The sequence below is a fragment of the Vigna unguiculata genome, chromosome 3 (genome assembly GCF_004118075.2).
Source record: "Vigna unguiculata cultivar IT97K-499-35 chromosome 3, ASM411807v1, whole genome shotgun sequence".
NCBI classification, from domain to species: domain Eukaryota; kingdom Viridiplantae; phylum Streptophyta; class Magnoliopsida; order Fabales; family Fabaceae; genus Vigna; species Vigna unguiculata.
Genome location: NC_040281.1, coordinates 47,706,221 through 47,722,096, shown reverse-complemented (window position 1 = coordinate 47,722,096; position 15,876 = coordinate 47,706,221). Strand labels below are relative to the sequence as shown.

The 15,876-nt window shown below is 29.1% G+C and overlaps 1 protein-coding gene across 1 annotated transcript; it reads left to right on the top strand.

Annotated features, from left to right (window-relative positions):
- The first annotated feature begins 6,032 nt into the window (after nucleotides 1-6,032).
- LOC114178856 (AT-hook motif nuclear-localized protein 13-like) lies at nucleotides 6,033-11,387 on the top strand. The gene is made up of 5 exons (XM_028064979.1): nucleotides 6,033-6,812; nucleotides 6,894-6,946; nucleotides 8,358-8,489; nucleotides 10,438-10,599; nucleotides 10,728-11,387. Exons 1-5 carry the CDS (start codon nucleotides 6,347-6,349, stop codon nucleotides 11,019-11,021), a joined length of 1,107 nt encoding a protein of 368 aa, XP_027920780.1. The 5' UTR covers nucleotides 6,033-6,346; the 3' UTR covers nucleotides 11,022-11,387.
- Nucleotides 11,388-15,876: the final 4,489 nt, after the last annotated feature.

Sequence of the window (15,876 nt, the reverse complement as noted above, 5' to 3'; positions counted from 1 at the left end):
CAATTTGATCATTTTCGCTAATATCGTTAAAATAGTTAACCGATTGTAAACTATAGCTGTCACGTATCATTTTGTGATTTTTTTTTATTTTTTTAAAATTATTTTTTTATTTAACAAAAATGTCCACATGTCAGCTTTATATCATGTCACATGTCATTTTATGATTTTTTAATTTTTTTTTAAATTTATTTTTTTTATTTAAATCACGCCAATATCATGTCAGGAGTCAAGATTAATTTTTTATATTCAATTTAATCTTAATATTCCTTTTTTTTCATTTTGGTCATAATCTTTTTTTTTTAATTTAATATTTTTGTTCTTCTCCAAATTAAAAGTAAATTTAATTTGTATATAAATGTTATATGGATATTCTTATTAAAATGTATATTTTTATTAAATATTTTTAATTTAGAGTTAGAATTGGTTTAAAATTAAAACGAAAGTTTTTAAAGTAGATAATAATACTATTAATTTAAAATTTTAATTTTCTCTTACAAATTTGGAAGTAGAGAATAATACCATTAATTTAAGTATTTTTAGCCTCTTAAAATTTTAAATGAATGGTATTATTGTCTACTTTAAAATTTTTAATTTTAATTTTAAACCAACTCTAACTCTAAATTAAAAATATTTAATAAAAATATGCATTTTAATAAGAATATCCATATAACATTTATATACAAATTAAATTTTGTCTTAATTTGGAGAAGAACAAAAATGTTAAATTTAAAAAAAAAAATTAGGACCAAATTGAAAAAAAATAACGAATATTAGGACTAAATTGAATATAAAAAACTGACCCATGACGTGATATTAGTTTGATACGTATATTTTTTTAACATAAAAAATTTTAAATCTAAAAAAAATTAAAAAAATCATAAAATCACAAAATGACACATGGCATGATATGAGTTTGACACATAGACTTCTTTTTAAATAAATAAAAAATTAATTTAAAAAAAATAAAAGAAAAATGACACGTTACAATTACTGTTTTTAATCCGTTAACTATTTTAGCAATGTTAGCGAAAAGAACCAAATGGATTAAAATTGACGATTATTATAACCAAATTGAGAAAAAAAAGTATGACTAAATTGAAAAAATCGAACAAAAACTAGAATCAAATCATTTTTAAGCCAAAAAATATTAAAACAAATTAAATTACGTAAATGCACCAAATTGCTTTATATAAAAAATTTTGTTACTTTATATATTCCAAAATTTTATTTTTACTATTAACTATAACTAATTTAGTGTTACAAAAGTAAATCAAATATTTATACATAAAATAATTATATATAGTTTATTTAAAATTTGTATTATATTATAAAGAGTACTTTTATATTATTTTATGAATAAATATTATTTTTTATAATACATAATGTTACGTATTTGTCATTTTATAAGTAAAGAATGGTTGATAATAAAATATATAGAACATATTTAATATTTAATATATGTACCGTTAAGTTGGTTTTATTATTTTTAATTATGTAAGAATATAAAAAAAGTGTAACGATGACATTATTGTCAATAGTAATTTTAAAATATTTAACATATTTAATAATCCTATTAAAAAAATTATTGTCTATGATATTTATAAAAATTACACTAAATTTATGTTTATTATATTAAAAAAGAAGATTTAATTAAGTTTTAGAGTTCATGATAAAATTAGAAATTTTAATTTAGTTTTTATTAAAATCTTTTTTTTCTATTGAATTTTAAAACGTTTAATATTTTTAATTGAGTCTATTGTTAGTTTTTCGGATAACTAAGTAATGTGGTGGTTAATTAGGTAATATTAATATTAACTTGTCATCACTTTTTTTTCACATAAAAAATTTATAATTTTTTAATTTTTTAATCTTGTAAATTTTTATATTGTTTTATTATTTAATAATTATACTTAGATATAAACTTTTTTTGTTATTATTATGATAAATACAAAATGTTAGTATGTATGTGCATATGTATTTTTTTATATCATGATATTATATTAATAGGGATGATATTTTAATATTATTAGTTAATATACAAAATAAAATTATATTTATTAAAAATAATGTGAGATGAAGAAAAAAAAATGAGAAAATAACTTTGATGAATATGAAAAAAAGAATAAGAAAAGATAGATAGTTTTAAAAAAATTGTTAATTTTTAAAAAATTAATAAATAATTATATTGTAAGGACAAAATTTATATTATAAAATGTGAACACAAAAGTAAAAATTTCTTTATGTATAATTATAGATATTACTTCATTAATAATTAAACAAAATAAACTATAGAGTCTACGTATTATAATTATTTATATTTAAATTAGTATTAAACATATTATTAAAAGTAAGAATAATTTTAATTGAAGTAAGGTTAATAGATTAAATCAATTAATTTGATTATATCAACACCATTATTAATATCGGAGAATGTGCTACAAAATCTGAAAGTAAAATGTACTAACAATTTAACATTAGTTAAATTAATATTATAATTAATGTTATAAATTATTAACCATATATAATAGTTAAGAATAATAGATTTTTAAAAAGACAACGCCTAATTATTTCTATTATTGAAAAATTCAAACTATAAACAAAATTTTCTATTAATTAATTTCATTGTATAAGAACTACCATCTCTAAAACATTTTTTAAATCTTTTCTTTATCTTCTCTTTAGATTTCTAACTCCACTACTTTTCTTTATCAATAATAAAAAATATATAAATAAAAAAGCACTTGAGGTGTTCCAACCCTTTTACATATAAAAAAAGCAAAGAACAAGATCGCATAAGATTAAAAGAGAAAACAACACATATAACCTATTAAAAAGAGAATATAATAGTTTAACATAACTATTCTACAAGCAAAATATAACAGATTTATGAAGACAAAGATACAAAAGAATGTTGAGGATTCCACAAGCTCAAGGAAAAATCACTGTCTTAGCCAACTTTGTGACAAGATTTCTCTTTTGTTTTGTATGCATGTCCATCAGATCCATAAGCTCACACTTTGTGTTTTGAAAAAGAAATCTCTAGTCTATATAGTTTGAGTCTATATCACACATTAGATGAACATAAATAAATAGTTGAGTAAGAGTGTAACTTCAAAAAGATATCACAAACAAAGTATATCTCAAAGCACCTAACAAACAAGCACCATGTGATGTGTGTGGACAAGATTGGACCTTAGACAACTATAAAAGCATCCCCTAACTAACAAAAAAAACTCCTAATTCACTATTGATTTAATGCACAAATCTGGACACAAGCACCAGTATGAGTATGTGAATCTCTCATTAGAAACTTTATTAGTTATCCACATGCAAGTCGCTTGGGCTAAGTTAAACATTTCCTCACCATCCTTCACTTTACTCCTGAAAATGATTCCATTCTTGTGCATCTAGATGGTCCATACAATAGCAACCCATTTCCAAATATAATTACCCTTTTTACTTAACTCATGTATACAAAATTGATGGAAATTATTTTTTTCTAAAATGTGATGTATCGTAGTAATACCAACCCAATAATTACACAAATTCCATATACTCTGAGCAAAAATGACAATTAAAGAATAGGTGACCCATTGACTCTTCACACTTGCCACACATGACACACGTATTGGTACTCACGCTCACCCCTCTTGTAATCAAATTATTGCACGCTGCAACGTTGTTTAAGATTATTTTCTATGCAAAGTGTAAGGTATAAGGCTTTAATATTCCAAAGTTTTACAAATAGATCATCATCGACATCTATCGATCTTGTTCTGACTTTACTATATGCTGATTTTACAATTTTTTGGATGAACTAGAGAAGAAACACAAATGAACAAGTTGCTTAGAAGAAACATGACGTGTTGTGTTGGTGCTACTAAATTTTAAAAATTTAAGTTAATGTATGTATGCAGACCAAATGCAGGTCAATTCATCGTTGGCTCACGCGAGCTGCGGGTTATTCGTAGTGGGTCTAAGCAAACCAAGATATTTAGTCCACCCCACACTTTTTCTTGTAAACCTGCGGATTGTCATCCTTACTTAATGCTTAATTAAATTATTGATAAAATTTGATGTTTTATATAATTTTTTTGGGGTGCACACACAAATTAGGTGTCTTCCAAAGCAAACATTATATATATTGTTTTACTGAAAGTTATGGATCACAATATTTTGAGTTGAAATGTTACTTCATAGGTTTGATTTTGAAAGAGATCATGAATCTTGTGCCAAACATTTCCCGGTTCTAAATACAACTATATCTGTGTAAACAATAATGTGGATCTTTCCTTTTTGGTATTGAAATATTAGTGACTTGTTAGTGGACTTTATGTTTTATGGGTTTTATCTCTTTTAGATGATAAATAATGTCATTTTGTTATTTGTTTTGAGTGGTGTTGCCATTGGGTGCAATACTTGTTTTTCACTCAAACTTATTTATTAGTAAATATATTATTTTCGCACATATATCACGGGTATCAAAATTCAATTTGTTCTTTAACATGACATAAATATGTAGACAGAATAATCACAATAAAACTTGTACAGCTAAAATACTAATTGAAAATAAGTACTTGAGAAAGCAACACAAATACTTTGTATATACTATTCACCTTTCACCCGAAAAAAATGGTGTAATAACACATAATTTTATTAGAATTTATGTTTGCTCTTAGAGCTTTTAGCATATTTTTTTCTTCTTTTCGTAAAACAGAAAAAAAAAAATAGAACAAGTGAATTTAATGTAATTTTAAAGATTTTATTTAATTTTTTCTTACAAACTACGTAAGGTACACTTGGAGATTTTGAATATAAATAAAAAGTCGTATTTAAGGTTTTAAATAAACGATGAAAATTGCAACAAAAAATAATTTATTCATACAAGTATTTTTAACAAACAAAAAAGTGATATTTCAAGGAATAAGGAAAAGATAAATAATACAAACTTTTATATTCCATCATCTTAGTACGATATGATGTCGAGTTTCTAATTAATTAGTTAAATTTCATTATACATTGAATACTTTTTAAGGGTTTCTTTTGATTTACAACACAAACATATTTTTACTAGTTTATATGAGATGATCATTTGACTATCTGTTGTGAAACTTTTCTCAATTTTTACATCACAAGTATTTTTTCAACGATAAGTCACTATTAATACTTTACTCATGAGATTGAAACATACAAATGGTAAAAGATAACTAAGTGGCACGTTAGCCACTATCATCCGACAATGCTTCCAAGATCACTATTACTAAAACGATACTTTATGATGATCTCTTTAGGTGAAGAGTGAGTGTGATGCTCCAATTTTGATGTTTCCCAACAAAGGAAAACTCATGTGATTAGCTTGAAGAAACTAATAAAAAAAACACATGTAATGTACGAGAATAGTGAATTTGTACACTACTTGTGTTAATAAAACTAGACTAATCCTTTAAAAACTAAACATAACCTTATGTTGAGAATAATTCATATAAAAATATTCATTTTATTTATTTTTTCTTGTTTCTATTTAATCTCTACATAGATTGTAAATTATGATTTGTTTGTTAGTAAAATATTTATTTAAAACATGTTGCTTTCATTATTTATTAGTATATCAAATTTTGAGTTTGATTCTTTATTAAAAAGTTTTGCATTTTTCCTATTTTGCATATGATTTTAAGTTTCATATGAGGTGTTTTTTTTAAGTACTATAAATTTAAAAAAAAAATGAAAAAATAAGTTAAAAAATATAAAAGGATGGATGTTAAGAATAGATTTAGGTAGAAAGAGGAAGAAAATATGTAAATATCTAAAAAGATTAAGAGAAATAAATGATTGTGAGGTATTTAATGTGATTAAATTATGAGAGTAATATAGGGAATAAACGATATAAAAAAAATAAAAGCAGTTTGTAATAAAGCGAGAAGAGAAGAGGTATTTAATATGAGTGAGCAGTTATTGAAGGAGATCATTCATTCCTGCGGCATGCATCAAGGAAACAGGTTTGGAAAGGTGAAGTTATTTATGTACGTATACCAAAGTAACAGAGATAAAAATAATGGTACGCGTACACCATAAAATTATCTTTACCTCTCTACACACTTTCCCCCCTTTTCCTTCAATTCTAGTTTCATTATCTCACTCTTTCCGTATCATAGTCAGGTGCGCTTTTTGTTCCTCGGTCTCTGAATCCCCCACTCACAACACTCTCTCGCACACACAGAGACACAGTGAAACGTTTCTCTCTCTCTCGTCTCATCAATCACTCAATTCAATCCATCGATCGCTGCAGAGACTTGAGAGAGAGAGAGGGCATTCAACTTCAAGCGCATTCGCTGCTTGATCCGCCGTAATGGACGCTCGCGAACCGCCCCGACCACAGCCGCCCTCCATCATGGGGGGCCCCACCTCCTATGCCCCCACCAACATCGGCCCTAATTCCTCCGGTGCCGTCATGATGGCGCCCGCCACCGCGCGATTTCCCTTCGGCGTCGTGCCGCCGCCGCAACAACAGCCTCCGCCAGCGTCGGAGCCTTTCCCTGTCTCCCCTTCAGCCGCCTACGACGGCTCTTCCTCGCCGATGAAGCCATGCTCGCTCGCCAAGAAGAAACGCGGTCGTCCCCGGAAGTACTCGCCGGACGGTAACATTGCCCTCGGCCTCGCTCCTACCCATACCTCCCCTCCTCCACCTTCCTCCGCCGCCGCTTCCGGCGGAGGTATAGGTGGTGATTCGGCCGTTACTGCCTCCGCCGATGCTTCGGCGAAGAAGCACCGAGGAAGGCCTCCCGGGTCTGGGAAGAAACAGCTGGATGCTCTCGGTAGTTGTTGTTGTTTTTGTGTTTGGTTTTTTTGTTTGACTGGAACTGATTGTGATGGTTCTTTTTTGTGTTGATGTGAAGGAGCTGGTGGGGTTGGATTCACTCCCCACGTGATCTTGGTGGAGTCTGGCGAGGTAATGCTAAATAAGAACTAGACTTTCCTGAAATGCAATGCAATGTACTCCTTTGCTTTTTTGTGTTATGTGGCTCCTGCATTTGTTTGTTGGTGATTTTTGTGGATTAGCCTTTGATTTTGATGCATTGTGTTCTTGGTTGGGAAAGGGAGAGTTTTCACACTTCACTCAACTTGACCTTTTCTTGTACCCCAGCATGAATGAATATGGACGAATGAAGCTATCTCTTTTACACAGTTGTCCAATCACAAATAAATATATCTGAGAGTTTTAGTTTTTTTTTTACGATAATTATCTTAAGAATTGAACTAAGCATTGATTTTTTAGTGTGTAATTTTTTTTTTTTGCTGAGTATACATTAGAAATTAAAGTCATAATTATCCGGTAATACTATTTCTTTTTTTGGCAAGGGTTATAGGCCTTCGTTTTTGAAAGTTTGAAGTTTTGGACTAAGAAACCGCGTTTTTATCGTTATGGAAAGGTGGAGGCTCTATTAATAATGAGAACAAAAAGTTTTGAACTGCGACGTGGGGTAACTGCTTTTGATTGTGACCTATCTATTTTGGGAGACAGCCTCGCAGTGATTATTGTGTTGTTATTCTTTTTAATGTATTTGTATTTGGGTTGAATGATTTCAGTGCTATTGCTCTGAGGTAATCTTAGAGGTTCTTAACCTTTCTGGTGGCGAAACAACATTGTGGAACTATTCGTACTGCATACACATAATCCTCAAATTGGGTGTAAAATGAGACCTTCATCCAGGCATTTTTTTTAAATATATGTTTTTTTTAGTTTTCTGTGGCTAAAAAAGCTTGCCTTTGTTGCATGGGAACTTGATGTCAATTGCTCATTCAGTGCCGTTGTATTTGAGTTCATCAATTCTCTTGTCTGTTGATGTGGAGTGTGAATGATTTTTTGCCATCTCGTTTAATCAACTTCAGAATTTATGAGGTGTATTTATTTATCGTAGTTTCCTGTTTTTCACCATTTACATTTGTATATATTGTCCCACTAAAAGAGGAAAGGGGTAATTATAGCATTAACTTACCTTTCTCTTTATAAAGATAGTTAGTATCACATTTTCTAACACTTACAAACTGCAAAATCACGAGATGAGAGAATTATTAAATGAGAAGTAAGACTCGCCAAAATTGTCTATTTTCAATAAATTTCAGCTAATACTGGAATAGAGTGTGTGTTTTAGAGAATGCTTTGCCAGTATTTATTGTCAACCTTCTCTTGTTACCTTTGAACTGAAGCAAACTTGGATTTCTTCAGTGAGCCACTGTTTTATTGTGGAACCGTCATAGTTGGTGTGCATAATGTTATATGAATATTTTGAAGGTTCTAAATGAGTTGGTTTGGTTTACTATTGTCACAAATCCTTCTCACTAGCATGCTTCTGTTTTAGGATATCACGGCAAAAATTATGTCCTTTTCTCAGCAAGGGCCTCGGACAGTTTGTATTCTTTCGGCTATTGGTGCAATCTGTAATGTTACCCTTAGACAACCTGCACTATCCGGTGGTACGGCAACATACGAGGTACTTTTATATCCATGTGGAATCTAGTTGTCCATTATATTAAAAATTCTATGTTGGAAATGATCTGGTAATGTGTGTTTGATTAACATGCATAGCAATGGGAACATAAACTGAATGAATGTGATGATAATTTTCCATACATAACTATATTCTAGAGAATGAAAACAATCACTTAATTATTTGGAGTGCTGTGTTTTTTGCTTTTTGTTTTCCTTTGTTTTGCTATTGGAACAGGAAAACTGTACTTTCTGAGATGGCAGCTGGAAATGGTTTATTTATTTCATATGTATTTGATTTAATTTATTTTCTAGCATGTACTGTCATCATTATTAACAGTTTTTCAAGCAACTACTTCTATGGTCTAGTAGAGTTATTAGACAATGAATTTAGAATGACAAATGTAACCTTTTAAGTAAATCCAATTTTTGAATCATTGTTGAGTCATTGACAGGTATGGCCAACTGAATTTGCATTCTAGGGCCTATTGTCTAGATATTTAGGATTCTGCTTCAAATGTGAGGTTGGACGGGTAAAAACTTTATATTAATTTGAAAATAGTTGGATAGATGCATGTGGCATGGAATTGGTGCTTTTGTACTTATAACCGATCCATTTTGAAGAAGTCTTTGCAATGATTATTGTCTTGTCATTTCTTCAAATGTATAAATAATTTTTTGGGACTAATTTCAGTACTGTTGATCTTTGAGGTAATTTAAGGGTTCGTAACTGAAAGGAGGGTGTTAGATCGTCATCGTCTAACTATATGTGTACAATGGTATATATAAAGGTTTTAAGGATACCTGCTTTATTAGATGAATACAATTACAAGTGTACATTTGGAAATAGTTGCCTATTTTTTAAAATATTTTTGAAAGCCTAATTTGATTTGGGAAAAGGTGCCTCGGATCGGAAGTTCTGTTTCCAATGTTGTGGATGGAACTGAATCATATTATGTATGACGAGCATGCCATAGTGCAATGAGGATACCATCAAGGTAATTTGGCCGTTCCGGAAAGTTAAAACAGAATTGGAGGTGCTTATATTTGTTGCGTTTAAAGTTTGTCTTTCAGTGGATATTCACTTCTATTTCCATTTCTTGCCGTGCCATATGCACCCCACAACTAAATGTGTGTTTGGTTTTAAGTTTATGATGCTTCTAAATTGACATTGAGTGATGTACATGAATCCTTGTCTTATCGTATTCGTGTTCAACTTGATTGATTTGGAATACAAACACTGGACAAGGATCATTTTCTGGTAATAAGTTTTGGATTCAGATATCTCAATTATTAAGAATTTTATATCTCTTATTTTATCAACTACAGCATCCTTGGTTGATAAGAAATCAAAGGGACCATCTACAGGAATTGTTGTGATGCTTGTTTTTGCCATAAGAAAAGTTCCGGAAGAATATTGAGATTTAGCAATTACGTTTAATTATTCGTTTAATTCCTATATTTATAAAAACTTTTCCTTTTGGTCCCTTTATCTAAAATCATCCCGTTTTGGTGTTACACATACTATTTTTAATCTTTTATCCCTTCACATAATTTTAGTCCTTTTTAATTTTTACATTTATCATTTTAATATGTTTTAGTCCCTATGACGAAGTCTAAAAGGGATTAAAATATTAAGAAGGGATGTTTTGAGTATAGAGACTACGAGATTTTATTTTTGAAACTATAGGACCAGAAGAATACTCAAGTAAACCTAACTGTTATCTAGAAGTGTGAGAACGGAAAGGTTAAGGCTTTGGGAGAGTTGGTTCATCTCTTTGATCATATAATTAGGAGCTTGATCATTGCTTCCCTATCCTTTTTGGCCCTTTCCCCCTTGGTAGGGCTCTGGAGGGAGTACGGTTGAGCTAGATCTTATTAGTTTCACAGTTCTACGCTCCACTATGTCTTGGTTTATAGTTAACTTTACGTCATATCAATTTACATTGCAGGGCCGATTTGAGATTATATCATTATCAGGTGCCATGCAACAATCTGAAAGTAATGGCGAACGTAGCAGAACATGCACTTTGAATGTAACCCTTGCAGGATCCGATGGACGTGTTTTGGGTGGCGGAGTTGCTGGAACGCTAACTGCAGCATCAACTGTACAGGTATCGCTCTCAAATGGTTTAAAGTTTATGTGGATTTCATTATTGTGTGTGTATATATATATGATTCCTTAATCATTATTATTTACTAAACTTTGATGCTTTATTCATGTGGCTTTTTTCATTTATAGGTAATAGTGGGTAGCTTTATTGTGGATGGAAAAAAGTCGAATTCGAATGTCCTCAAATCTGGGCCTTCTTCTGCACCAACACCCCAAATGCTAACATTTGGTGCACCCATATCTCCAACTAGTCCTACTTCTCAAGGGCCTTCAACTGAGTCCTCTGAGGAACATGACCACACTCCTTTTTGTAGGGGGCCTGGGTCTGGGCCTGGACCTGGACTCTACAACAATACTAGTCAGCCCGTGCATAATATGCCCATGTACCATCATCCGCTATGGGCTGGCCAAACTCATCAGTGAAGTTGTGACTTGTGGGATTAACAGTTCAGAAGCTGCATATTTTGCATGTTGCCTGTTCAAAGTAGTGGTTAGGGATCAATTCTAAAATGCTAACTGCATTTTTGAGGCTGACTTTAGAACAGTCTGCTTAAGGCTTAAGCTATTAAGTTATAATTAGGATTTTTTTTCTTTTAATTATAATCGTAACATTTCTAGCTATGACAGGCAAGGATATGCTGTCCATTATCCATCAGAATTCTGTCATTTTGAAGTTTGCTGTCTGTACTCCGCAGTAGCAGCATAGAAACAGAATCAGAATTTGTGCTCATGCCTCGTGGTGTATCGTTTATTTAATTCTGAGTTTACCGCATATTTGGTATTTTCTGAGCTGCTTATTCATTTATTAAGAGTTTAACTGCGACCAGTCAATCATACCATAAATTCTTACAATTCTATGTAATGGTAACCAATTACTATTCTAATAACCATCGTAATTTTATTTAATGAAAAAAGTATGCGACGTTTTCAACACATTAAATGTAACATATTTTTGCTTCATTTAACGTTTTTTATTAAATATATCTTAAATATAAAATTCATCACTTATAATGAATGTTGGGCAAAAGGAAAATAAGTTGTTTTAGATAATAAATGTCTTCTAAAGTTATTTATGCCAACCAAGCTTTCTTGATTCTAATGCACGCTTTCCTATTTTATCTGTTTCTCCCTTGACTATATGATGGGAAACAATAACACAACAATACAAAAATATCAGTGAAATATTTTTTTTTAACCTTTAAGAATAAGTAAGGAGCAACAATAATGTAGTAATAATAATTAAAAATTAGAACACTATTATTTTTTAAAGTGGTTATAATAATCCAATGCATCAAAACAATAATACTATTAAATATAAAAAGATAAAGAAAAATAAATCTAAAATAGAGTAAGATTACAAAACTAATTTCTTTAACCACGTATTGAATTCCAACAATTAAAATGAAGAATGAGTAAACATGCTAATAATTTTTCTCTCCTTTTTTTTTTCTTGATTGTATAGTCTCTTTCTTATTTTGACCGGAATAAAACCTCTCTTTACTAAATGATGAGGTGAGTTGGACTTGTTTAGGCTTGTTAGACACGTGCTTAAATCCAACTTAACAATCATAACAAATACACATGTAAATTGTTTAAAAAAATTTTCATAGTCAAAATTTATAATAAAAATAAATAAAGAAATGTGTTAGTGAAATATCAATAGACAGATAAACAAATAAAGTTTTAAACAAATTAAAAAGAGTATTATTTTCATTTTTAACTACAGAAAATTATACTCTTAACAATCTTAATTATGGATAGAAGAGACTATAGAAAAATTAAAAATGATAGTTAGTTTTGTAAAATTATTACTTGTCTGTTTGTTTGTGCACATGACTTAAGTTAGATGTAATGTTTTATTTTTTTTTTCATAAGATCCAATCTATAATGTTTTATATTATTTAAGTGAGATATTGTACCAAAAAGAGTAAGGGACATTAACAACAATAGGGATAGTTTTTTTCACCATTAATAAAATTAATCACCATTTTATTATGATAACGAATTACTATAAGTAAACAATATTAAGGCTTTGTTCACTTGGTAGGATAGATTTAAGAGAGAGTGTGAAGATGAATTTGTGTTGATTTGAGTAGATGAATATGTGTGTTTTTTTGAGTGGATTTAGAGAATAAAAAAAGTGAATTTGGAAATGAATTTTAAAAAAGTTAGTGAGTGATTTGATTGATGTAATAGATTAAAAAAAAGTTTTAATAGATAAAAATTTGAAAATTACTAAAATATCCTTGAAGATAAAAATAAAATAAAATAATTATTAAATGACTTAAAAATATTAAAATTTAACAATATAGTAATTATCATTAATTATTATAAATATTTATATATATTTTTATTATTATTAATTAATTATAAAAATTATTATACATATTATTATTCACAAATATATTATTAGTTACTGCATATATTATTAATTATATATAATATAAAAAGGACATAAAAGTAAAATGAGTTTATATTTCTTCAAATCCACTCAAATATGAGTGGATGGATTTTATCAAGAATCCTGCAAATTCATCTCTGTTGTTCCGCTTGAATCATTTAATAAGAACATGGAAATTTTTTTTCATCCATCTTTGTAGATCCGTGCTTTGTTACTATCTGTTCAAACGAACATTGCCTAAAGGAGTTACATCTTTTATTTATCTATTATTATCTTCTGACATATGTATAAATAAAAATACTTAATTTATACTAATTAATTACAGGAAAGTTAGTTAAATTAATTTAATTTTGTTAATTCCATTAAAAAAGTACAATTCCCAAACTACCTTTGATGACATTTATTAAAAGTGATAACTCAAATTTGAACGCAAAACATTTTTAAAACAATAACAGAAAATAAAACTAAATTACTAAGAATTTAATTATGTTTTAGAGTAATTTTCTCACAAGGAATATAGAAATAATATTTCTTTTAAAAAAAATAAGTACGATATTCGTAATATCTCATTTTAATAAAATAAGATATTTCATAATAATATTAAAAAGATAGATTAACAGAATAAAAAATATATTAATATAATTCTTTAAAAATTCAGATTATAAAAATATATCATTTATACAAAAACACCAACCCTTTAAAGGTATCCCTATATCAAATGTACTAAACACTCATACCTTCGTCGCAATCTCACAACTTTAACTACGAATTTCTCATACTTCAGAGGTGTCTCTAAACCTGCATCTTCCCCCACTCCTACCAAAATGGTGATCATGGTAAAAGAAGAATACAACATAGACTACAAAGTGCAAAGGTAAACTAGTATACAAAAGAGTTATCCTAAGACCATTTAAATCATATCAATTATAAGTCATACATGGGCAACTACAAATAAGTCACATAACTGCACACATACAATTGACACTAAACTCAATTATCCGGATATATGCATTTGGAATCGAAATCACTAGAGACTTGCACTTGTGGTGACCTCTACTGCTCTGTAGAGCCATTGTCAATGGGTTTCACCCTACCACATACAATGTTAATCCATGATCATCTAAGGTAATTATCCCGCCTTAGACTAGAACCTCCTATTACTCTCACCACATGAACTATTTTACTCTATTTGAATGTGAATGATAATTAGAGTTTCAGGATGTCACCTTACTTGAATCCATAGTCCAAAGCATACACTAAAATAACACCACCATAAAATCTCCCCATGACCCACAAAATTATGTTAAACACATACAATGCTCATATATATATATATATATATATATATATATATATATATATATATATATATATATATATATATATTAACAACTCATTATCATCACAATAATACTTTAACAATCATATACATCCTTAATCACATTTTCATATTAACATATCAATAATTCCATATTGAATTCCAAATATCAAACAATCACATATTTTACAATGACATATCAAGTCAAGTCTCAAAATGTCAACATCATTCATGCATAGCTTCATACATCATATTTTTAAAATTAATTCAGTCAATCATAGGTTAAAAATAAGGAACTAAATCTCTAAAGCATTCTCGCTTAAGTTAGAAATTCTCGCTTGAGTGACAGGGACTCTCATTTGAGCTAGAGACTATCCCTTAAGCGACAAGGACTCTCGCTTAAGCTAAAGATTCTTGCTTGAGTTAAAATTAAATAGAAACAAAACAGTGGCTCTCTCGCCTAAAGATTCTCGCTAAGTTAAAGATTCTCATTTAAGCTAAAATTCAAATAGAGAACAAAGTGAAATTCTAACTATTTTTGCTTGAGCTAGATTTCTCTCGCTTGAGCGATAGGATTCTCGCTTGAGTTAAAATAATAGATTTTCATCTGTTCTCAGCATCCAAAATTCAGAACCACAAACCACTAAAATTTCACATGTACTCATCAATTCAACACATCAAAACACAATAATTCAAACTATTCAATATATCAAATTATAACATGCAAGAAAAATTTACTTACATCATAAGAAATAGCTTTCTTCACCTCGAACGTAGACAAAGATTGAAACAACAAAACCCCAAAGACTATTTTGAGCACCAAAATCCCAAAACAACCTACATAAGACAAAACGAAGAAATTACAAAGAAGCATGAGACTCTAATTAGAATTCAAGTAGAAACAAACGCCTCCAAACTAAAAAAGAAGAATGTTGAATTTTTAACTTATATGGAGGAATAAATTGATCGAGTAAATTTGAAGAAAACTCTGCCACAAACCCAAATGTAGTCTCTATTTCACAAATAGATGAGAGGAAACCAAGGTTGAGTTGGGAGGGATAAAGAAACTAGAATTAAGAGAATGAAAAGGTAGTTCAAAACAAAGAACTTAGGCAATTGAATTTTTTTTTTATTTAAAAAAGACAGAAAGTGGATTTTATATTATTAAATTGTGGTGAGGAAAGATTTGTAATGTCAAATACTTTAATAACACAAATAATTTGGTACAGAAAAAAATAGAAATCTTAAAATATTAGATTTTAATATTTTGATTTATAAGATATTAATCCTGTTAAATCTAAAAAGAGAATTAGACTATAAACATCCAAGGTTAGATACATTGAATGTCTATCTGTCTTTAACTGATAATCTAAAGATTTATTTATAAGGTTAAAAACAGTTTTCTTCTATTTTATTGTTTAGGAGTATTGTTATTGCGAATAGTATTTTCTGTTCTAAATGGACTTCAATCTTAATATTTAAACTCTAATATTCTTAATTTTTTGTACTCGTCTACAGACTAGTTATATTTCTTAACATTAATTTTTATTTAGAGTTGA

Excerpts from the sequence above, each read along its gene's own strand:
- LOC114178856 (XM_028064979.1), top strand. The coding sequence starts at position 6,347 with ATGGACGCTCGCGAACCGCCCCGACCACAGCCGCCCTCCATCATGGGG. Across the intron at positions 6,947-8,357 it reads TCTTGGTGGAGTCTGGCGAG|GATATCACGGCAAAAATTAT; the intron begins GTAATGCTAAAT and ends CTTCTGTTTTAG. Across the intron at positions 10,600-10,727 it reads CTGCAGCATCAACTGTACAG|GTAATAGTGGGTAGCTTTAT; the intron begins GTATCGCTCTCA and ends TTTCATTTATAG.